The sequence below is a fragment of the Pinus tabuliformis genome, chromosome X (genome assembly GCF_031772625.1).
Source record: "Pinus tabuliformis cultivar Carrire ecotype Pingquan chromosome X, CPIR1, whole genome shotgun sequence".
Classification (NCBI taxonomy): Eukaryota; Viridiplantae; Streptophyta; class Pinopsida; order Pinales; family Pinaceae; genus Pinus; species Pinus tabuliformis.
Window position 1 is genome coordinate 130758619 of NC_142308.1, and position 23633 is coordinate 130782251.

A 23633-nucleotide genomic window follows, 5' to 3' on the forward strand; every position below is an offset into this window, starting at 1 on the left:
GATTTTGAATTAGAATGTGTCAAGTCTGTATTATATGATAAATCTTGCGTTTCTGCATTTTGAAATAATAGGTTATGTTCTAAAAACACTGGACAACAGGCGTGAGACAAGTCAAATGTAGCAGAAGTGTCAAGTTTGACAGAACATAGAACAAAAAAACATGACAAAATCGTGTTAACCAAAGGAGTCCAGAACCGTCCGACCTATAGATCTAATAGTTCTAACAGTCATCGCATGCTAATAAGCTCATGCATTAGTCGAGGAGGAAAAGTAGTTTATTCAATGTAGCTAGTTGTTGGGTGGAGAAAAAGTGGTAAGTTGTCTTTAGAAATTCTAAGCGATTCCATTAATCAACCGACACATAGCACTCGCTGGAGAGAGAAAACCACTTTATCGGGTGGGTAAACATCTCACAAGATTCCCACCTGATAATTCATTTAACCATTGGATCAAATGTGCTTTGATCAATGGTCGAGGATCACCGATTAGTTTTGTTGATCGGGAAAACCAACAACCATCGGATTGAAAGGTAAGATCAACGGTGGAGAGTTAGCACGATAATATTTGTGGGAAAGGCAGACAAGATAAGGAATTATCCAAAATTTAAACTCCTTTTTAATTACATGGAAATTAAAAGGTTATCATATTTTGATTAAAATAAAAACAGTTCTCCTAATTTAGCAGAATATCCAAGTTTGGAGGTAGATGACTGATACTCTAAAGGAAAACCAAGAAGAAGTACCACTTGAACATGTAGAAATTGTTACTAGATTTGAACGATTGACCATTACACCTGCATCCAAGCCACCAAAACATTTGTATCACTAAAGTAAGCTTGTTTCCCAAAAAGGAAACTCTCCAAGGTTTGTAAAAGTAGCAACTCTAAGTATGTATGAAAGTACAAGATTTGTGGCTAATCTTCTTCATTAAAAGGTATGATCATTTTGAAATATGATTTGTATTGCTAACTCTCTCATGTATTAGTATTTTGATGTTTAGGGTTTGCTGATGTTATAAAACTGTAACCTTTAAGGCTTGGTGAATCAGGGTTTATGACAAAAGCCATTCTAATAGTTAATGTGAGATCTTAGGAATAAACCTTAGGTGTATGTTCTTATGTATGATTTAAAATCCATAGCTTGTTCGAGTTGTTGTATGTCTGAATTTAGATCTTTGATGTAGGGTTTACGACAAAACCCTAGTAGAAATTGATATCGGATCCTAGACTGTGATGATAAAACCCTAGATGTAAAATATAATTGGAATACTAACTTGATAATTTCTAAGCTTTACATTTGATGAAATATAGGGTTTGTGACAAAACTCTCGCAAAATTGTTGGGGTATGAAAGATGCAACCCTTATTCATTGCAAAGTTACCTAGGTTTAGGTTTTGGATGTCTAAAGTTTGATTTCTTTCTTTAATTATAATAGATGATCCCATTGTAAAAGTTTATTTCATTCTTCTATACATCTATTTGTGTTTGGCTGTATTTGTTGTTAAAATTTGAAAGTACATAGTCTTCAAGATACTAAAGATGTTGATCTACCTCATATTTGATGATGATGATCATGATCATGATCGAAAGAGGGAACTACAAACATTGAAATATTACCTTGATACTAGATAAAGGAAAAATGATGTCTTCATAATTCAAAGGTTCTTTGATAATATAATGATATAAAAGAGATAAGTTATGTGATTGAAAGAGTTAAGAAGAAGTTTGATGAAAGAAAGTGTATATCTCCCTAGTTGAGAGGGAGGGCATATTGTGTCAAATACAAGAAATAATAAAGATCAGAGAATGGCTAAAGCACTACAAGATGGTTGTTTTCAAAGTTGTGAACAAGACTTGGATGTTTTTGGAAGAAATGATAAGGATAAGTTTGGTGTTGATGTAGAAGTTGAAGATGGATTTGGATAATATGATGATGATCTAAGCAACATTAGAATGATGGAGAAACCTAAAGGTTTGTGCTATATATATATATATATATATATATATATATATATATATATATATATATATATATATATAAAAGTTTATTACTAATTGGGGTTGTTTTTGTGCAGGATCTCTCCATAAGAAGTTCGAATATTAAAAGCATGCATGGACTTGAGGATATATTTTATTTAGTTTACAGGGAGAGTTGAAGCATGTGGGGTTGAGTTCCTCACGTTGTGGGAGGAAATATGGCCAACCTATGTGATGATGTGTAGATCCCAAAGTAGGGAGCGTATCATTGGTATTGTGGAGATCCAACCTTGGATATGATACCTATATCCCTGGCTTGGTGTTAGAGCCGAAGATTGATGGTACCTATAGTGGTTGAAGCTTGGAACACACCTTAGTCCCACCCTGTTACATACCTTTTTCAAGTATCTAATATGTAGCATTGCATGTGTTGTGAGTCTTCGTACACCATATATTTTTTATATTATTCATGTACCTTTTTATATATGTATAATTATGAATAACTTCCTAGTTAATAGGGAGTGTTGAAAAAAGCATTAGGGGAAATTTGAGGTCTAAAATAGGCCTCCTAAGAAAAATTTACAACCAAAATAAACTTTATAAGAACCAATAGGATTCAAGATGATGATGTCAACCATGGGGGATGATTAGCCATTTTTGGAGTAAAAAAGTAAAAAGATTAAAAAACAATAAAATAATAAAACTACCTTTTCAATTCGTATTTTGAACTTATCTCCCTAAGGTTTCATTCAAATTTCGAGCAGGATTACTCATTGGATGCAAAAATTAATTCCTCATCCAAGGAGTACCCATGTTTCATGCTTTATATGGACCCTACTACATGAAAAGTGAGAAATACATCAAAAAATGTGATTGCAATTACGTTTTCAACTATTTCTCATTTTCATGTAGCAGGGTCTATAAAAAGTATGAAACATGGGTACTCCTTGGATGAAGAATCAAATTCTACATCCAATGAGTGTTGCCTCTCGAAATTTTAGTAAACCCATACGGAGATAAGTTGAAAATACACGTTGAAAAGATAGCTTTTTTCCTTTTTCCTTCTACAAATTGATGACATAATCTAATCTTATTTTATTATTTCCACTATTATTTTATAATTTCCTTAGGAGGCCCATTTTATACCTAAAAATTCTCTTAATGTAACTAGTGTATGTCCTCATAATTGTACTGGAGTCATGGTGTATTGTATTTGTCAAAAGAAAGAAAAAAATATTTTATTATATAAGAAAATTATTTATTAGCATGGCTTTCATGCTCTTATTATTTTATATTTAGGTCAAATCCTCCATTGTAGGCTTCTATTTTTAATGTCATGATTCCTAATCCTCTTTATCATCAAATAGATGCTCCTTGGGATTTTTATATTAAGAAAAAATAAGTTGACGTAAATTGAGTCAAATAGGCCTCCTCCACCAAGTCGGCCTCAAAGAAGACAAGTCAAGATAATTAAGAGACTCAAACCACTATATATTGGGAATTAATCGACCTGATTTGGTGCACCAACCAAGCAATTTGATCTGTAGTTACAGGAGGAAAAGAATAAGTGTGAAATAGGAAGAAGGAGCAAGGAAGCCTAGAAAAAGGAGAAACCTTAAGTGAAGAAGGAAGGACACTAATTTCTTTTTCTTTTGACTCAGACGTATGAAAATATGAAGCTCAAGGAGGCTGAAATTGTAGACATGAAGCTGGGTTGAAATTATGAAGAAGTAGGGCCAAAATTTTGTCTTTGATGTAGTATTGTTGAAATTAACTTTTGAAGTTTGGAAAAACATCTTGGAGGTTGATTTGGTGGATCAAAGGAGGTTCCTTGTCTAGGTCCGAGGTCTTGGATTGTCTTAGTCTGGTTTGAATATACTAGTGGAAGAGTTTGGTTGGGTTTTCCCCTTCATAGGGTTTTTTCCTTGATTGAGTTCCTATATCCGATGTCATTGATCTTCATGTTTTGATTTGATGATTACTTGATTGAAAGAAGATAAAATTAGAACATAAATAAAGTTAATAAGAATACAAGAATATCACAAGTAATCGTAGGCTAGAATGTGGAGAGGCTCTTTATTTCCCCTTTTTATAACTTACTCACCACTTTTTCCACCCTTTTACCTTCTTTCCTAAAGAATGGGTATGTTTTCATTAAGATAAGTTGTTTTGCAAGCAAAAATCTGGTACATATTGAATATTTAATTCTTCTTCTATCTTCCAAAAAATTATAATGATATCTATAAACCTGCAAAACATTTTAGACTTTTTTACACATGGTCCTTGTTACATATTCTGTGTTTTATAAGTAACCTGGTATTCCTCCTTTTCATTCTCGTGTGGCAGGGGTGAAGTCTGCTCGATTGAGATTCTCATGATGTCTCCATTTCCACTCTACATGTTAAAGTTGTCCTACCTTTGCACCATTCCTTCCAGCTCATTGACATGTTCCACCATACCCTAGCCTTATGTTGCCTATATCAACTCGTGCATTCATAGTGTCAACATATCTACTACAAACTGAATCTCCTCCAACTTAGTTTCCAAGGGCCCCAATTTATGGGACATCAAATCATGGAGTGCACATGTTTTTGAGCTAATGATGTCTTCCAGTCTAGTGGAAAGTGATGCGACGTAATCAAATGCACCCTCTTATTGATCTGATGTGATTTTCTCTCACCATTGTTACCACTATTGGCCATGGTAAGCACCTGACACAAATTTTTCCCTCTACTTTGAATGAGTTGCATGCAATTCTCTAATTTTGATTCCACCACGACACAAATTAAATATTTATTTTTTATCAAACCCACCCATCTCCAATTATGCCCTTTGACTACTCCTTTATTACTACATCATTCTGAATATGGTGATTGAACTAGTAGATCCAACTCCATCGTGTGAAGGAAATTTTATGGTACTAAGTGGATTAACATTTTGGTGCACATGCTTATTACTAATGTCTCGATTGGAGTATATATTAACTCTCCTATTTGTATTTCCTTCTGATGCCGACAATTAGATATCCACATGTCTAACTCCAACCATGAATGGCATCCACTATTTGAGTGGATAAGCATTTGCATCCTTTGGTGATGTGACGTTATATCCAATACACAAGGATAAATGTTGATGCTATCAATATGATGAGTGCATTGTTTGAGCAAAATGAACAATGCCACTACCCTTTTCTATATTTATCAATGTTTGATTCCTCAATACCACGATTTCAATATTCACTTTTTAGTGTATAAGTTTGATCAAATAAATATTCCTCATTGTTCACTTTCATTACCCCTTGTTCTAGGAAGAATCCTTGATTGGCTAAAGAGTCTGCCACTGTATTAAGATTTTTCTTTATATGATATATCTCTACCTTCTCAAAATGGGTCAAAATTAGCTTGATTCGATGCAGAATTAGAATCAAGGTTTGATAATGGATACCTTCTACTTTTCTCACTTGGTTTACTATAATGAATGAGTCTTCGAAGACCATCAAATGACGAATTCCTTTGATTAGAGCCAATTCTAATCCTTGCCACAATGCTAAATACTTTGCCTGGTTGCTTGTTGAGTCCCCCTTTCTTTATCGAGGTGAAAGATAACCCCTCCTATTCTTGTTGCCCTTGATTTTACACTTTTACTTTCATAATGTCACTTTAGTGGGTTTTCCACTTTATTAATTTAAAGTGATTTTTCATTAACCTAAGACATGTCCCCCTTTTCATCACTTTGGCATTTTTAATGGTTTTCCCAGGAAAATAATGTTTGGGTAGTTAATTTTTTCTCTTCCTTAGCCCACTGAAACTTAATCAGGTTAGTAAAACTCCCTTTATGCCTCATAAGCTATTGCGGATATTACCGAACCTTAGCAACTAATTGAAAACATCATTTCCTACTCCATAGGAACTCTTCTTTGTCACAAACCTTTGAGTTGCAATTTGGTTGTAAAAGAGATGAGTACACTAGCAACATGAAGATGAGATCTCCAATTAGTAATTACCCACTGAATGGAACTTACTCTCATCAAACTCTCATATGAATTGATTTAAATTTCAATATATATATCTTTGATTTCTATATTTTTATCAAGTTAAAATTATATATATGAAGATAAAAAATGACAACGATTAGACATCAGAGGATTTAGGAATGTATAAATATATTGTAAAGAAATGGAGTGCATATATGTACCCTCTCATGGTTATTTGTAACACCCACCTCCAACACTTACCCAAGCTAACTGGTCCACTGGGGTAAACATGTAACAAAGAGTTACTATGATGTGATTAAACTCACTATGTATAGTCAAGAACGTGGAACTGTTAAAACAAAACCAATTTGACTTTTCTAAGGAGCCACAAAACCTTCCAGAGACAACCAACCCTTCCAAGTGCCCAACACATCATACAACTTTTCATTTTCTTCAGCTAGACCCCAAGTTGCTCCCGTGAAAAGCTATGCATGCGACTGAGACCCTCTAGTCACTCCCACAACAAGGCATGCATGTGACTGTGACCTTTTTCAGGCAATTTTTAGCCAGTGACCTTGGATTTTGTGCCACGTTTTCAGGGCTAGGTCTCAAGCATTTACCTAGAACTTCATGAAACTTCCATAAATGATAATTAACAACAAATTAAAGCTACTAATGCAAACATTGGTACAAGGACTTGAAATAACCCCTACTAGCAACATATAATCTACCCAATGCCCAATCAAAGTTACTCACAAGCAAGCTTTACCGTATATCCTACCAAGGGATTCCTAGGCCTTGTGATTAACCCTGAGACCACCCAACTCACCTTCAAATCCATCTCACAATCAATCTCAACCAAAATAAGAGAACCACATAACACCATGGCTATCCGGAAATGGAAAGGCAAGGTTGAAATCGACCGTCACACCTAGCAAAACCAGTGCCAACGACAACAAGAGAACAAAATACACACATGCATGTACCATGCATGCCAAAACTAGCAAGGAAATCATACATGCAACTTGATACCTACAAGTAATCCCACTGTAGCCACTTGATCCAACTTTTCCTTGCTTGATCTTTTCTCCCCTTTTCTTTCTCTTCCTTCTTTTGCCTTTTTGCCTCAATACTAGAATGCTCCAAGAATACTCTAAAAGGGTGAAAGCTCCAAAACTGAACTAAAAAAAATTTGTGAAGTGATTTTCACAAGCCTTTTTATTAATGAGACCTCTATTTTCTCCATTTTTTGTTATTTTTCTTCATTTTCCTAGTCACATGTAACCTATGACCTTTCACCTTCATTTTCTCTTAATTTCCATTATTTTCATAAATAAAATATCAACTAATGCCACTTGCATTTCCAAAGCTTTTACCAATTTCCTTAGCCATAATAAACCAAATGAACACCCACACTAGGATGTTTTGCGTAATATTCACTTTGAAATATGTGTCACATTACCTTGGTTATTATTTTGCCCTTATTAACTTTATTAAAAATAAATAAATTATGCTCTAAATAGAAAAATAATGTCCAATATAATAAAAAAATTATATTGTAAAGTAAAAAAAAAATTGTAAGATGTTTAAACCTTATATTTCTAAAAAACATTTCAAAGTCTAATTTTATATTTTAAAGATTTTTTTTAATTTTTACTTCAAGAAATTTGATTCCTCTAAATTTACTTTAAATCAGTATTTAAAATAAATCTATGCTGGTAAATTTAAAAATTATCCCATATAATTTAAAAAAAAATTGAAAATTTTAAAAGTATAAACCATTTGGGAAACAGTTTTCTATGTTTATTAAAGGAATGTACTGTAAAATCTAAGGTCCGTTTAGCTTACATATTTCCTATTGAATATTGAGTAACTTGCGTTGTCATCTGAATCTCCAAACTACTTCGGTCCAATTCCTGGGAACGGTCTCACAATGGCTGATACGTGATACGCATGATGGGAACGGTCTCACATTGGATGTTGCGAGAGGCGCAGCACGACATGAACTTTTATAAGCGATCTGTCGCCAAATAGCGCTTGCAGAGCAGCAGAACTGAAGCTCAACGGGTCTGATCAACATCAATTTCTGTTGTAACTCGCAACAGGGAGTTCTTGCAGGAACTCACAACGGGGAAAGAGGATTGTGGCATAGATTTTATGATCTGTTAAAAGGGATATATTCTCCATTATTATTGGGACGAGCGTTTTTCTCCTAAACTTCTGAATGCTTTTCGATGGGGCTCTGATAAGCAGATTGCAGAACAGGTGGGGGAACTGGGTTGTTGTTGGTAATGTGACAGGGAATGAAGAATGGGTGCTGGAGTGCTTTTCTTGCCAAAAGTTGCGCCATGATAACACCCATTGCCCAGATGTCAATGGCGAAGTCATAATCAGTGGATCCAAGAAGCAGTTCCGGCGCTCGATAGGGACGTGTCACAACATATGATCGGAGTGGCTGCCCTGATTGAAGTAGCAGGTTTTTAGCCAACCCAAAATCTGCAATTTTAATGGTGTCTCCACAAACTAATAGGTTATTTGGCTTCAGATCTCGGTGACAATATCCTTGCTCGTGCATGTATGCAAGCCCCTTGAAAAGCTGGAAGAATAAATTGCGCACTTCTTGCTCTGAGAATGGATGGCCTCTAAGTCTCATGAGCTCAGTCAAATCACAATCCATACACTCGAGCACCAAATATAATGTGTTACTCTCCATTATCACTTCATGCAGGCTTACTATATTGGGGTGAACCAATTCTCGCATGCATCTCACCTCTGCAATATTCAAACATTCCTCATACGCACTGAAACTTCTCTTGAGTTTCTTGATGGCAAAAATATTGCCCGTCATTATCTCCGTCGCCTTCCGAACGGTTCCATTAGTTCCTGTGCCCAAAATTGGCTCTGAATTTTTAAAATAACAACATTGAGCCTGTGCCTAACTACTCTTACGAATTCATACATTAAGTGAGCTATTCTTTGTTAAAACTTATAAATGCAAATAAGAAAGATTTCTGCACCAAATTTCGGGTCGGCTTCCACAATATATTTCTCTATCTTAAAAATATAAACTTAGTTTTTATTTATATATTTTTCTATCTTAAAAATATAAAGTTAGTTAATTTTTAAATAAATAAAGTTAAATCAAATGAGTATGCTAAATAACCTGTATAAGTAATGAGTTTGGAATATCCCTTAAAACTGTTTTTGTTTAAGTTTTTTTTTTTTTTAACATTTTGTATTGTAAATAAAGATTATAACCAACAAGCTTGAAGTATGTCCTAAAACTGTTTTTACTTGGCTAAGATCTATTTAGCCAAGCTCTTTTCCCTCACATAAAGAAACAGGCTAACAGCCCAAGTCCCATTGGCTTAGGAGTGAAAGCTTACCCTTTACAGACCAGCGGCTAGTTATTCTAAGTGGTGTAGTTTTCTTTGAATAAGAACAATGAGTCATTTATAAGTTAGCCTTAGGTGACAATAGCCAAAAAAACTATTAATACATGATAGATTTTCAGACTCTAAAAACAATTATAAACAATTTCACATACAAATAAAAACTTACAAAACTAAAAAAAATTCCAAAAAATATCACCATTAATAATATTTTAAATTTATATTAAATATATGCTGTTTAAAAATCAAATTTCTATTATACTGGTTCAACCATGGCAATATTCATTATAACTCTTTCTCCATTCTTATTGATATTTCAGATCATAATAAAAGAGTTTTTTATTTTCTTAGATAACTGACTATTTATAATAATTGAATAGGTAATAGGATTAATGAGTGTAAATATTTTATTTTAGGTTATTGAAAATTCTATTTATTTATTAAATGGTCGTGTTGTGATTCATTAGTGTAATATATATTAACTAGTAAAAAATTATTAATATTATTATTGTAATCATTAATAATTAAGGTTTAAGGTAAGAAATTAGTCATAAAGTTAGACTAATTTTATGTTAGGTTTGTTGAGATTGACATTATATCGAAATAATTTTCATTTGGAGGTTGTCGCAACAAAAATATTAGTGAATATTACTTTTTTGTTGGGAATATCAATATAAGTTTTTGTTTGTGTAAATGTTATATTGTGATTAGTATTTTATTATTTATATAGGTTTTAAACTTCAGGTATTTTTTACATAAGTAAACTACATGTTATATAGGGAGAAATATGGGTTTCATTTAAGGAAAATAATTAAGAATCTTCTTCAAATTTTATATATAGATTAGAAAAATTGGAGTGTTATTTTGATGGGATATGTTTATAGGAATCACAACATTTGTGGAGTAGGAGGTAATGCATTTTTAAGAAGATATTATGAGATTAATTTCAAAGGAATTGTAATAGATGAATTAAATAAGAAAAATGTGTATTCTATGATAAACTCTAAAAATAACATAATAGAAATTTGCAAATAGTGTACAAGTTATGAATGAGTAGGAAAATGAAACTTTTAGTATAACATTATTATCAACACTATTAATGGAGAAAATTAGAGAGGGGAAAACATATTTTATTTCATTATCTTTGCAACAATCTATAGAGAGCTAAATAAGAAGTTACACATGTTGTTTTAGTAAGCTCTAAGGATGCACAAATGATTGAAGGAGATAATACAAAAACATAAATGGAAATAACCAATTTCAAACTTCAATTTATTTCTAATTGAGCTATAGTACAAATGATATGTTGGATCTGTTCTTTTGAAATAAATATCAATGTAAAACCACCACGTTTAAAAAATTGATTGTAATAAGTGAATTTTTGTTTAATTTGATGTTTCTCAAATATTTTATCATTGCATCAAGTGAAGAATTTGATCTTTTTCTAAGAGCCCAAGCTTGGAAACAACATGTATATTTGTTTTAATATGAAAATAATTTTTTTTGTTGGAAACAAATATACTAAAACTTTATCAATGCACCTTCATATCCCAACACATATACTAACCTTAACTTCAAAGGCATTTTTTAGGCTAGAGACATATTCCATTGCCTATAAACATTGATATTTATCATATAGTGAATCAAATTATCGCTAGGGAACATACATATAAGGAATACATGTGGGATACCTTAGTTGGATGCCTTTGTAAAACTATGTAGGTATGAGTAAAGTCATAATTCATTATATTTAATTTTATTATATATTTTATCTTCCACATACCCTTGGGTATATTAAATGACCCATACGCATACTAGAACCACTCCTACAAAATCATTTTTACTATTTATCTCTATAGTGTACATACCGCAACAGTAGAGGATATTTCTCTTATATATATGGGAACTGGGTAGTACAACCAAGGGTATAATGTTTCCTCAATTAGCATGAAATATTGTTGCATTCCCTCTGACCTCCTTGTACTTTCTCAAGTGGTGAGAGATGTCACCTATGAATTAACCCTATATCCAAACTCCATTATGAATATTGTGTTACATAAATCTTTCTTTTCCAAAAAATGTAATTAAATTGTGATATCACCATTGTATCCACTTGGTCAATGGATTTCAGTCGACATATATTTCATCTCAATCCAATTCCTTGATTGAAAGTTATGGCTTATTGAAGTTAGACCAAACATAATGCCACATGGAATCCACTTGTAGCTAACATGGCTCACCCATGTCCCCACACAGAGTTCCATGTCACTCGAAATCACCTTGAGTGGCACTGATATGTGAGGAAGTTCCTGAGTATGGGGTTCCACAGTGTCCCACCAACCTAGAAAATCAGGTGATTTCCGCAGGGGAGCTTCTTGAGAGGTCAACAATCAATGGTGGTTTCATGTTAGGTCCCTATAATACTAGTGTATTCCCTTATTATTATTGTCATTATAGCACCTTATTATTTTTTTTGTGCCCATGTTGTCCCCATATTGTTATTATTGTACCCCATAGAAGGCCACTATTATTATTTTTGTGCCCTTACATTATTATTGTTATGTCGGTTGTGGTTATATTTTGACCCCTTTGACTCCTATATATAGAAAGGATGTCTTTCCATTTGTATCATCCAAGAATTTTTCATTTAAGTAATGTAAAGGAGGTTGCCCCCTGGAAGAAGCTACTTTTGAAGTCATTGATCTCTCTATTTCTTCTATTTTGTGAGCTGGATGCATAACAATTGGTATGAGAGCTTTGGATTCTAGGGTTTCGCTCCTTCAAACATGTCATCATGGAATTTTTGCTATAACGTGTTTTCTATGAAGCTTCAGAATCTGAAATTAAAACCAATTTGAGCTAAAATCGTGATGAACCTTGTGACCGAATTTCAGATATTGTTTTGCTATAGTTTCAGAGATATGAACTAAGGAAGTTGGGGTTTTTGTAGGCTCCCTAATTCAATCTCAAACATGTCAGCTTGGGAAATTCATCATAACTTTCTCTTTGAGCATTGGATTGTAATTTTGTAAAAGATGACAGAAATAGGATTCAATTTAGTTTGTTGGGTACCATTTTCAGGGCTGAAGGTTGAAACAATGACACGTGGCACATCGTACAAGTTCACTCTACTAAACTATTCTATAATCATGTCATCACGAGAGATTTGGTATAACTCTTTCTTGGAGAATCCAATCGCGATCAGACTTATGGGGTTGGAAAGATGACCTATAGGGCTATCACAAGATGAAGTTTCAGAACTTGGAGATTCTAAATTACATAGCTACATTCGTTTCAAGATCGTGATCATACAGAGGAAAAAAAGACGTGTAGTTTTTTTTTCTAAATTTCCATAAGTTTTGTTTGAGAAAGTAGTTTGGAGTGATTCCAAGGGAATTGTGAAGCATAATTATCATTCATTGTTGAACCGAAGAAAGAAAATGGAAAAACCTAGTAAGCAAACCAAAATCTCTATTATGACACATGAAGAAGAGGAAGAAATGAAACATGATATATCAAAATTACGAGACCAAGTGCAGAAAAATTTGCTCTCATATAAGGTAATTAAAGCTAAGATGGATGGTATAGAAGCAAAACTTAAATGCAACATGGAAGATTTGAAGATAGATTTGACAAAGTTGCTATAAGAAATGCTTACTAATTGCGAAAGGGTAGTAAAGGAAACTCGTGATGAGAACAAAATAAATGTTAATCATGATTTCATAGACTCTAACATTGGATTGAAGACCCACCATGTTGAAGAGATCGATATGAGGAATTTTGATGGAAAGGATCCCATATAATGGATACTACAATATGATGATATGACGCTGGAAGAACTGGAGCCTGACTACTAGGGTTTTGTACTCTTCTTAGACGGCGCAGCCTAATCTGCGCAGATAGCCATCGCGGACCTGACCCTGCACCCAGAAATCTCTCAACTGCATTGTAAGGGAACGAAGGGCAAATGGATAACCCCCAGGGGGGTTACGGCGACCTCCCCCAAGGCAAACAAATCGCAGCACCAAACCGAAAGAACGATACTCTTTGGATCGATCAACGAGAATGTGATCAACCAGGAGATCCCGCGCCGGCATGAGCGCAATGGCAAAGACAAACTGGAAAATAAGGCGGATGAAGAAACAGAGTGGAATAACCGACCAGACGGTACCCCGAAGGTCTCCTCGACCACCTGCGAACCAATAGCAACAGATCGACCCAGAATCGAACTGCCGGGAGAAAAAATAGAAGAAAGAATCCATTTTATGACATATCATGCACTCATCGGAAAATTTATAGGGTTTTGACCGACGGAAAAAGCCCTACACAGTTGGATCGCAGTGAAATGGAAGCCTAAGGGCGATGTGACTTTGCAGCTAGGCCCAAAAGGATTCTTCACAGCGATCTTCTTTTGCCTGGAAGAAAAATACAGAATCCTAGTTGAGGGACCCTACTTTTTCAACTTAGCCGGCTTATACTTAAGGGACTGGGCACCCAGATTCAACCTGGATAAGGAGGACCTCACATGGGCTCCGGTCTAGATAAGGCTATACTCACTCCCAAATGAGTACTGGGGCAAGGATATCTTGAGAAACATTGGAAATGGTTTGGGGGAATACATAAAGGCTGCTGAAGAAACGAAAATGTGTAGATACACATCATACGCCTGCATCTGCGTCTTCGTGTGTCTGGACAAAGCTCTGCCAGAATCGGTAAGTCTCTCTCACTGTGACTATGAATGGATTCAACCCTTAGACTATGAACATGTCCCGTTTCGATGCCGTAAATGCCATGCCATAGGGCATCTTTTTAGAGATTTCCCCCTAAATGTTAAAGCTACTGCCCCTAACCCCTCTGACTCTCTGACCCATGATGGCTTCACCAAAGCCCCTACCCGCAAACGAGCTCATAAAAAATCAGCAACAGGGAAGAAACCCCAGCAAAATAATACCTCTGACCCTGTGGTCAAGAACAGCTTTGGAATCTTGGCTCAATCCACGAAAGAGCAAAACACATCCTCTCCCCCAACTCTGATATCCCTTCCTCCTCCACCCAACCACCTCCTCCAGCCCCCTCCTCTGATCCACCTCCAACCAAAGCAGCCCCAGATAACCCCTCGGAAAGCAAGGAAAAGCAAGTGGAAAAAGAAAATGGAATGGAGGTTGACGGATCCTCAGACCCTCTCCCAAGCCCAAACTTGCCCATGGAATAAGACAACCAGATGCAACGCATGGAGGAAGAACCAGAAAGTATAGATCTAAAAGGGTTAGACATATTGGAACTAGAAGCAGCATGCAAAAAAAAAGCTTATGAAAGCATCCTAGAATTTCAGCTTAACAAACTGGAAATGGTTATTTCCAGAGCATACCAACAACACCAGCTTGGCATCCAATCAGGAAGCCAATGGGATTTATGCCAAACTCCAAAAGACTCCAAAAAAAGAGGAAGAAGAACTGATCTCCAAAGAACAATAGCGGTAGGGAAGATCTTGGTAGACTCAGGCAGGTATGCTAAGCTTACGAAGTACTACAAGCCCTCTACCAATAGTGAATCATGAAGCTCATTTCATGGAACCTAAGGGGGCTCAACAGCCCAGGAAAACTCAGAATGCTAAAAAATATGTTAAGAATGGAAAAGCCGCAAATATGCTTTCTCCAAGAGACAAAATGTAACAGCTCAACTCTAGAAACGATACTCTCTAAAGCCTGGCCAGGATGTCAATCGGTGGCTGTGGATGCCTCTGGCGCATCTGGGGGGCTAACTATTGCATGGAACTCTCAAGCACTTACCCTCACGGACTTTCATGCTTCACATAGTCTAATTCAGGCTACTTTCCACATAATAGGCACAAATATACATGGGAATCTCTCGAATGTATACTTCCCTCAGGAAGCAAGGGAAAAAATTGCTCTCCTCCACACCATAGAAGCTCTTAACTCCAATAGAAGGTACCTGCTCTGGATTGTTGGAGGGGATTTTCACATGATAACAAAATTGGAGGAAAAGATTGGAGGCAGAAACAGGCTGGAACAGGAAAATACCCACTTTAAAGACTTTATCTAGAACGCATCCCTGATAGATTTACATTTTTGCAATGGCACTTTTACGTGGAGCAACCGAAGAGCAGGCAAACATCAAATAGCCTCCAAGCTAGATCGGTTTCTAATCTCAGACAACTTGATTCACCTAGGGGGAGACTTCTCGGCAACCATTCTTCCACACTCAGGATCCGATCACTGGCCAGTTGCCCTTCAATGGAAACGTCCTGGCAGCACCACAAGAAGACCTTTTCGCTTCGAGGAATTTTGGTTCATCCATCCCTCACTGAAAGATTTGGTTCACTCTACATGGACATCCTTCAGGCCTCCAGACGGCTCCAAGATGTACCAGTTCCAACAGAAACTCAAACATCTAAAGCTCTGCCTCAAGCGATGGAACAGAGAGACCTTTGGAAACATCTTCAAGGCGCAACATGATCTTCAAAAAGCCCTGAAGGAACTGCAGCAAGAAATAAGTACAGGAGGCCACACAGAGAGAACCCTTAAGCAGGAGCAGCTCATCCACAATCAGCTTGAGGAGAGAAGAAAGCAGGAGGAGATATATTGGAAGCAAAAGTCCAGAATTAGATGGTTGAAAGAGGGAGAACAAAACACCAAATTCTTTCACAGAACCACTGTGCAACGTAGAATGTGCAATAATATCCCTTACATTCAAAAATCAGGAGGAGAAAGGGTGGAACAACATGAAGAAATTGAGAAGGAATTCCTCAATCACTTCAAGCAAGTCCATCAAGAGCCTGATATCAACAGACGTCCTGCAATTGAAAGAATCATACGCAATGTGCCAAAATTAATCACAGTGGAGCACAATGAACTCCTCCTCAGTCCAATTAAAATACAGGAAGTGGACGTAGCTATGGCTCAGCTTAAAGAAGGTAAAGCTCCCGACCCAGATGATTTCACCACCACTTTCTTTCACAAGTTCTGAGAACTGATAAAATTGGAAGTATGGGAAGTGGTTGAGGAATCGCGAGTGAATCACTGGCTGCTTCCCTCACTTAACTCCACCTTCATAGCCTTAATCCCAAAAGAGGAGGACTCGATCAAACCGGACAAATTCAGGCTGATCGCACTCTGCAACGTAATATACAAAGTCATCTCCAAAGTCATTGCAAACAGGCTAAAGCCCCTCTTGCCAATGCTCATTTCTCCGGAACAGTCAAGATATGTGGAGGGGAGACAGATTATGGACGGCATCATCCTCTCGCATGAGATCATACACACTCTCAAGCACTCAAAACAGGCACGTATGCTCCTAAAACTTGATCTCTCCAAAGCATTTGATAAACTCAGCCGGGATTATGTACAGCAAATGCTAACTGCTTTTGGTTTTGTGGATTCGCTGGGTTATAAGCCTAATCTCCTCCACTAGCTTTTCCATACTCGTGAATGGGATCCCATCTCGACCCTTCTCCCCCTCTCGAGGCATAAGGCAAGGGGACCCTCTTTCCCCCTTCCTCTTTGTACTAATGGCTGAAGGACTGGGACGTCACATTAATAATGCCCTTCAAACTCATCAGCTTAGAGGTCTCTCCATTCATCAATTGCCTGCCATTTCCGATCAGCAATTTGTTGATGACACCATGCTCTTTGGTTACCCCTCCATTCAAGAAGCCTCCAGATTTAATGACGTGCTCAATGACTTCACCGAAGCCTCTGGAACGAGCATCAATTGTTCCAAATCGCAGATCTTCTTCTTTAATACCCCTCCGGTGGTCAAGTCTGCTATAGTTCGCATATTGGGGTTCCCTATTGCCACCCTTCCCTCCAAATACCTTGGGGCCCCCCTCACTGACTCTGCCATCAAGCACTCCTCATGGCGCAACCTTATTGAAAAGCTTGAATCCCATCTCAACTAGTGGACGCACAGAGCTTTGAACTTAGTCAGCCGCGCAGTGCTCATAAAGGTCGTTCTTCAAGCAATGCCACTGTACTTATTTTCCATCCTGGCTGCACCAAAATGGGTCCTAAAAAGACTAAGGAATATTCAGAGAGGCTTCCTTTGGGGCAGCAATGCAACTAATCGCAAATGGGCACTGGTATAGTGGAGCACTATATTCAAACCAAAAGCAAAAGGAGGCATTGGTCTAAGAGATCCCGAGCACAGCAATGCCATCATGGGAGCCAAAATATGGTGGCAATGGCTCACCAATCCAGGTAAACCTTGGGTCACATTATGGACGGAAAAGTATGCCAATCATCGACCCTAGGAAGAACTCATCAGATTAAAGCCTAATGATAAAGGATCGCTAATTTGGAATGCAGCCAAAGAACACTATCAAATGATTCAGCAGCACAGTTTCTGGGAGGTAAGAAACGGTCACACCACTAGATTTTGGACAGACACCTGGAATCAAATGCCTATTCTTTGCAATGTTCTGAACCTGCCATCGGACATCACTGAGGAGGAGACACATCAAGCTAAGATTAGGCAGTACTGGACTCAGGATTCTGAGAAGGGCTTCAGGATTTGGAAACCGGGTAACCATGTACTCACAAATGAAGATCTCCAAATTTCCATGGAGCTGGAAAGGGAACTCAGCAAAAGGAAAATTAGGTGCGACGAGAGTAGAGACATTCTAAGGTGGGGATACCAACCGAAAGGAGCTTTCACCACATCCGAGGCTTTCAAAATCATATGCATTGACTCTGTTCCCCAAGACCCAATCTGGAGTAAAATTTGGAGTTCTGGCTCCTGGCCCAAAATCTGTCACTTTCTCTGGTTGGTAGGACATCAGAGAATTCTAACCTGGGACAAGCTTAGAAGAAGAAACTTTCATGGCCCCTCCATCTGTTTCAACTGCAACGCCCATGAGGAAACTCTCCAACATCTTCTGGACTCTTGCCCCCTGGCAAATCAACTTTGGGAAAAGGCGAGCTTTCGGTGTCAAAGAAGATGCAGACTTGAGAATGAAATCACGAATTCTATACGTCAGTGGAAACAGGACCCTTACAAGAGTGAAATCCTCAATCATTTTGGAGACTAGTTCCCATGCTAGTCTTGTGGAGCATATGGAAGGAGCGAAACAAGCGTATTTTTAAAAATCAGTGCTCCTCGATAGACAGCATTTGGAACCTGCTCTGCAGAAATCTTCAAGAGACTCTTATGCTAAAACCCTGGAAGGAGGAGGACTGGCCTGCGGTAGCCGACGAGAAAACCATTATGGACAACTGGCGAATACATCATACTCAAGGCTCTCACAAGCTGGACCACTCTAAAACCAGCAATAAAAATCAGAACACATGGAAGCCCCCACCAAAGTATATATTCAAACTCAACTTTGATGGTGCCTCAAAAGGGAACCCCAGTCTCGTAGGCTTTGGAGGAATAATAAGGAACCATGAAGGTGTTCCCCTGATGCTGTATTTCGGAAACATTGGATGGGACACCAACAACTCAGCTGAGCTAGAGGGTCTATGGTGGGGATTACTACTTGCTGGGGGACAAAACTTTCACCCCCTTGAGGTGGAAGGAGATTCTCAGATCCTCATAAACATGGCCAAAAAAATCCTAAATGGATCTCAGGCCAGGAAAATAGCCACCAGCTGGAGGCTTGAAGCAAGACTGGAGGCCATAGAATGTGAGCTCCATAACAACAGAGCAATCACCTTCACACACACAAGACGGGAGGGTAACAGGGTTGCAGACTTCATGGCCAATGTGGGAGTGGAGACTGACCACTCTCTAATCACAAGGCAGCTGAACACTATTTTAACACATGACAAGGCTCAAGAGTGCTCTCGACTGGTCCAGAAAGACGCAGCTCCCCCGGATGCGAGTGCTAACTGAGATGGGATAGGTGAAGGGGGATGGCCACATGCCGACCAATGGCCATCACGTGGTAGTCGTAGACAATACATCTATCGATCACAGATGGTATAAGGTGGAATGGCAGAGGTTAGTTAATGCTCCGTGGGGTAATTCAGCTCAGGCGACGGCAGCAGTTATGGCGGGTGAGCTCCAACGCAGGGTCGGTGAAGTCATTAGGGATATCAGAGTATATGATCAGAGAATGTTGGTGGTAATGCAGTTGCCTGGCCTCTCCGTCTCTGTCGGGATATCTTCTCCGTCTGTCTGGTTCATCCCTCAGTCGGCTTTGGTTGTAGGGGGTCTGGTTGCAGGGGGTCTGGATTACCCCGTGGTCTGTTGGAATTTCTTTCCCTTGCCTCCTACGAGAATGGTGAGACCTCGACAGTGTCTGCTTAGCCGTCGAGGCACTTCCAGAGGGGGCATCTCGCGCAGTCATGAAGCCGACAATGTTGTCCATTGTTGCCACTCCAACATTGCTCGCTCCACTGGCGCTAACCCCCTCCATTCCAGCCAATTCATGGATGCAGGGGCTTCGAGCTCGAATGCCTTGCCTGCCTTTGGCTCGGCTATCTTCAATTTCAGCAGTGCCATGAACAATCCGCGGATCAGCGCGCATGTCTTAGTCTTGTTCATCGAAAATGCTCGGGAAGATGAGGACAACCTGGATGAACAGGGGCCGAGGACGACTAACAATCAGAAGAATGAAGCACAGGCCCCTAAAGCTGATAAGGAGGAGGAGGTTAAAGATGCGGCCTCAGATATGGAAAACGCAAAGCAACGCAAGCAAGAATAGAGGGCGGGAACTGGCAGGGAGGAAGACACCTTTCCCATCGCTGCTGAAAGAGAAGCCTATGGTTGGTGCCAGGTAGAGGAAGTGCAAATGGACGATTGATGACGCCCGCGCACAAGGTCCCTATGGCTTTTTGTTTGGTCTTCTGGTGTCTTCTGCTGTTTGTTTTTTGACTCAGTTATAGTAGCAATGCTTCTGGTCTCTTTCATGCCCTGCTTTAATGTCTCTGTTCCTGAATTTTTTGTCAATGATTTGGGTAAGGTCAGTCTCCCCTGTGTGGGATGAAATGGTTGGTGCCGCTCCGTGGGCGTGCTCTTATGGAAGTCTGGCTCTTGTGTCTGGCGCCCCTGCTTGGGCTATTTTTTTGGATGCCTCAATTGCTCTCGGGTGACATACCCAGAGCCTGATTCTCTCTTGTTTCACGATGATGTATTTTTGACTCCTATACATAATATAATAGTTTCGTCTTTTACCGAGGAAAAAAAAACATGGATACTACAATGGAGCAATATTTCGATCTCCATAACGTGCAAAACAAACAAAAGGTATGCATTGCAACTTTATATTTGGAACCCAATTAGTTTGTATGGTATCGATGGATTTTCTCTCGTAAAAAGATGCCACTTGGGTAATTTTTACAAAATAAATGATAGCACATTATGAGGATACAAAAATAAATACCTTTTTTAGCCAATTGATAAATCTCAAACAAAAGGGTTCAATGGTGGAGCACATTAAGGACTTCCAAAAATTGAATATAAGGGTAAAAGGTATTCTAGAGGAGCATAGGATTGATGTGTTCATAGGGAATTTAAGGGATAAAATCCAACATGAGGCTTTCCTTCGGGAACTTGATTCATTGGAAAAGGCATTTGAGTTGGCAAGAAAAATTATGACAACAAGGAAGCCTACCACTCACAACTATAAAGGTGGAAGTGTTGTTTCCCCTAGCCTTCAGAACCCACAAGGTTGACACCACAAACATTAGAAGAAAAAAGAGCAAAAGGGCTTTGTTACAATTGTGATAGAAAATACAATAAAGGTCATAAGTGTGTTGAGAATAAATTATTTTACATAGATTGTGAAGAGGAGGAACAAAAGGAACAAAAGATGTCAAAAGAAGAGGATATACACCAGGAACACACCCTAGAGAAAGAAGAAATGAATTTTTCCATATCTTGTAATGCATTGGCCAGAATTACCACTCCTCAAACTCTCAAGATATAAGGACGTATGAAGAATACAAAGTTAATAGTGTTCATTGATTCGAGCAATACCCATAATTTTATTCATTGTAAGATAGTGAAGGAATCTAATTTCTTCCTATATCCACCAATAGAGTGTGATGTGATGGTTTCAAATGGAGGAACCATAAATTTTGTTAGCCTCGCTCTCTTAAAAATCAATAATAAATCCAATTATTACATTAAATAAATAAAATCATGAGAATTCCTCAAACTAAGGAGTCTAGTTTGGATGAGATATCCTCTCCAACTAGCTCTCCTAAATTATTGTGTAAGTTGAGAAATTGTCTCAACCAAGTGAGTCTAAGATAGACGCCCTATCTTAAGACCAATTACTCATGTATTTAAATCTATTATTAAATTATTTGAATAATTTGAATTACATGAGCATGAGAGACCACATGATGGCTCTCTGACTTTTCCACCAGTTTAATTTTTGTGTGTTAATTTGTTGTGCATATGGTTATATGGCTTTGTGATTATTCTTCATGTGGTATCGAAGCGTTATATGTTGGGTTGTATTATATTCTTTCCACGTAGTTAACAGGGGGTTTGAGGAGCACCCGTAACCTCACTTTACGTTGCCCTGGGAAATTTTGGTTTTGGACCCTATGTTAGGTTGCGCAGACCCACATATGGTTTTGTGCATGATTTTCACACATGTTTTTTAGACGCGATGGTTTTCAGTCCATGGTATTGGATGCTTCGGCATGTATAAATATGTATTGTAACATTGAAAGGAACATAATGAAAAATCAAGCTGGTAGTCACGGTTTTGGGATCCAAGGGAAAATCTCTGTGTATATGTGTTTTATGTGTTCTGCTCTCGTATTATTTATTTTCTGTGTTTTAGAATTCGTATGCAGGTAATTTCTGTATGGGGTTAAAACCTACATTTGGTATCAGAGCAGATTTGGCTTCAAGGGGACGCCTTTGTTGCTGAGGGGTTTCGCTCAGGCCTGTGGTAGACCCTGTTCAGTGGGAGATTTGCGAGAATGATTCTGGTGGTGAAAGAAGATGGTGAGCAGTGGAAAGATAGAGATCGAGAAATTTAATGGTCAGAGTTTTGAGTTGTGGAAAATCAAGATGGAGGATCTGTTGGTGGATAAAGATTAGTGGATCGCAGTAGATCTAGGTACTAAACCAACGGGAGTGTATGATGAAGAATGGAAGAGGTTGGATCGGAAGGCAAAAAGCACAATACGATTGTGTGTCTCAGATTCAGTATTTCTGAATGTATCAGGGGAAGCTACAGCAAAGGCTTTGCGGGACAAGTTAGGGACTTTGTACCAATCTAAGTCTCTGGTGAATAAACTGTTCCTGCGGAGAAAGCTGTATAACCTGAGGATGAAAGATGGAGACTCGGGGAGAGAGCATCTGAACACATTTAATACCATGGTAAGTCAGTTAGCATCTGTTGATAATAAAATTTTAGATGAAGATAAGTGCATCAATTTTTTGTGTTCTCTACCATATTCGTGGGATAGTCTTGTTATTGCAATAGGTAGCAATGCAACTACCTTTTAGTTTGATGAAATAGTCTCTGTTGGCATTATGATACATATTTTGTACTTGATGGCAACCCACTCATCTCAATTAATAAATTATAGTGTAGAGAAAAGTTCACACACTTATATGCAGAGAAAAGTTTATTTCATGTAGAAAAAAGTTCACGCACTTTTATGCAGAGAAAATTTTATTTCATGTAGAGAAAAGTTCACGCACTTTTATGCAGAGAAAAGTTTATTTCATGTAGAGAAAAAGTTCACGCACTTTCATGCAAGGAAAAGCGCGTATATGTTGGAGAACTTACCTTTGGTCCATGGTAGTTAGTCCTTGGTATTTGAACCTATGGTTTTGGACCACGGTACCTCGTCAAAAGTGTTGATCTCATGCAATTTCATGGTTGGTTCATGGTATTAGTCCGACAGTTTTTGTTCCTATGGTTTTGGCCCGTGGTATTGCATCCAAAAGTGTTGATCTCACGTACTTTCATGGTTGGTTCATGGTATTAGTCCAACAGTTTTTTGATCCTATGGTTTTGGCCCGTGGTATTGTGAAAGGCCTAAGACTATAAAAGAGGAAGGAGATCATTTGGCAAAGCATCTTCTGAATTATCGAATATCTGATAAAGTGCTAGATCTAGAATATTGTGATTGGGTTTTGGTGCAGATCTGGATCTGAATGAAGAAGGAACCTGAGCGCAAGGAGAAGGATAAGTTCTATTGATGGGTCAAAATCTTAAGGCTGGAATAGTGGTATCTCTATATGATTTTGATCTGTGATATGTGGCATACGCTTGATCTATAAATCTAATAATCTGGGTCTGAATTATTGATGCATGTTTTATTTTACACATGTTATGATCTGGGTATGTCTGATGTAACAA

The 23633-nt window shown here is 37.9% G+C and overlaps 1 protein-coding gene and 1 pseudogene across 1 annotated transcript; one reads left to right on the plus strand and one right to left on the minus strand.

Moving 5' to 3' along the window:
• Positions 1-8160: 8160 nt before the first annotated feature.
• On the minus strand, positions 8161-8796 carry LOC149138786 (cyclin-dependent kinase F-4 pseudogene; annotated as a pseudogene).
• A 6925-nt stretch (positions 8797-15721) lies between these two features.
• Positions 15722-16327, plus strand: LOC149138787 (uncharacterized). The gene has a single exon (XM_089450492.1). The coding sequence runs from the start codon at positions 15722-15724 to the stop codon at positions 16325-16327; it is 606 nt and encodes a 201-aa protein (XP_089306618.1).
• Positions 16328-23633: the final 7306 nt, after the last annotated feature.

Bases quoted from the DNA above. Each gene is read 5' to 3' on its own strand.
- LOC149138787 (XM_089450492.1), top strand. From the start codon at position 15,722: ATGTACCAGTTCCAACAGAAACTCAAACATCTAAAGCTCTGCCTCAAG.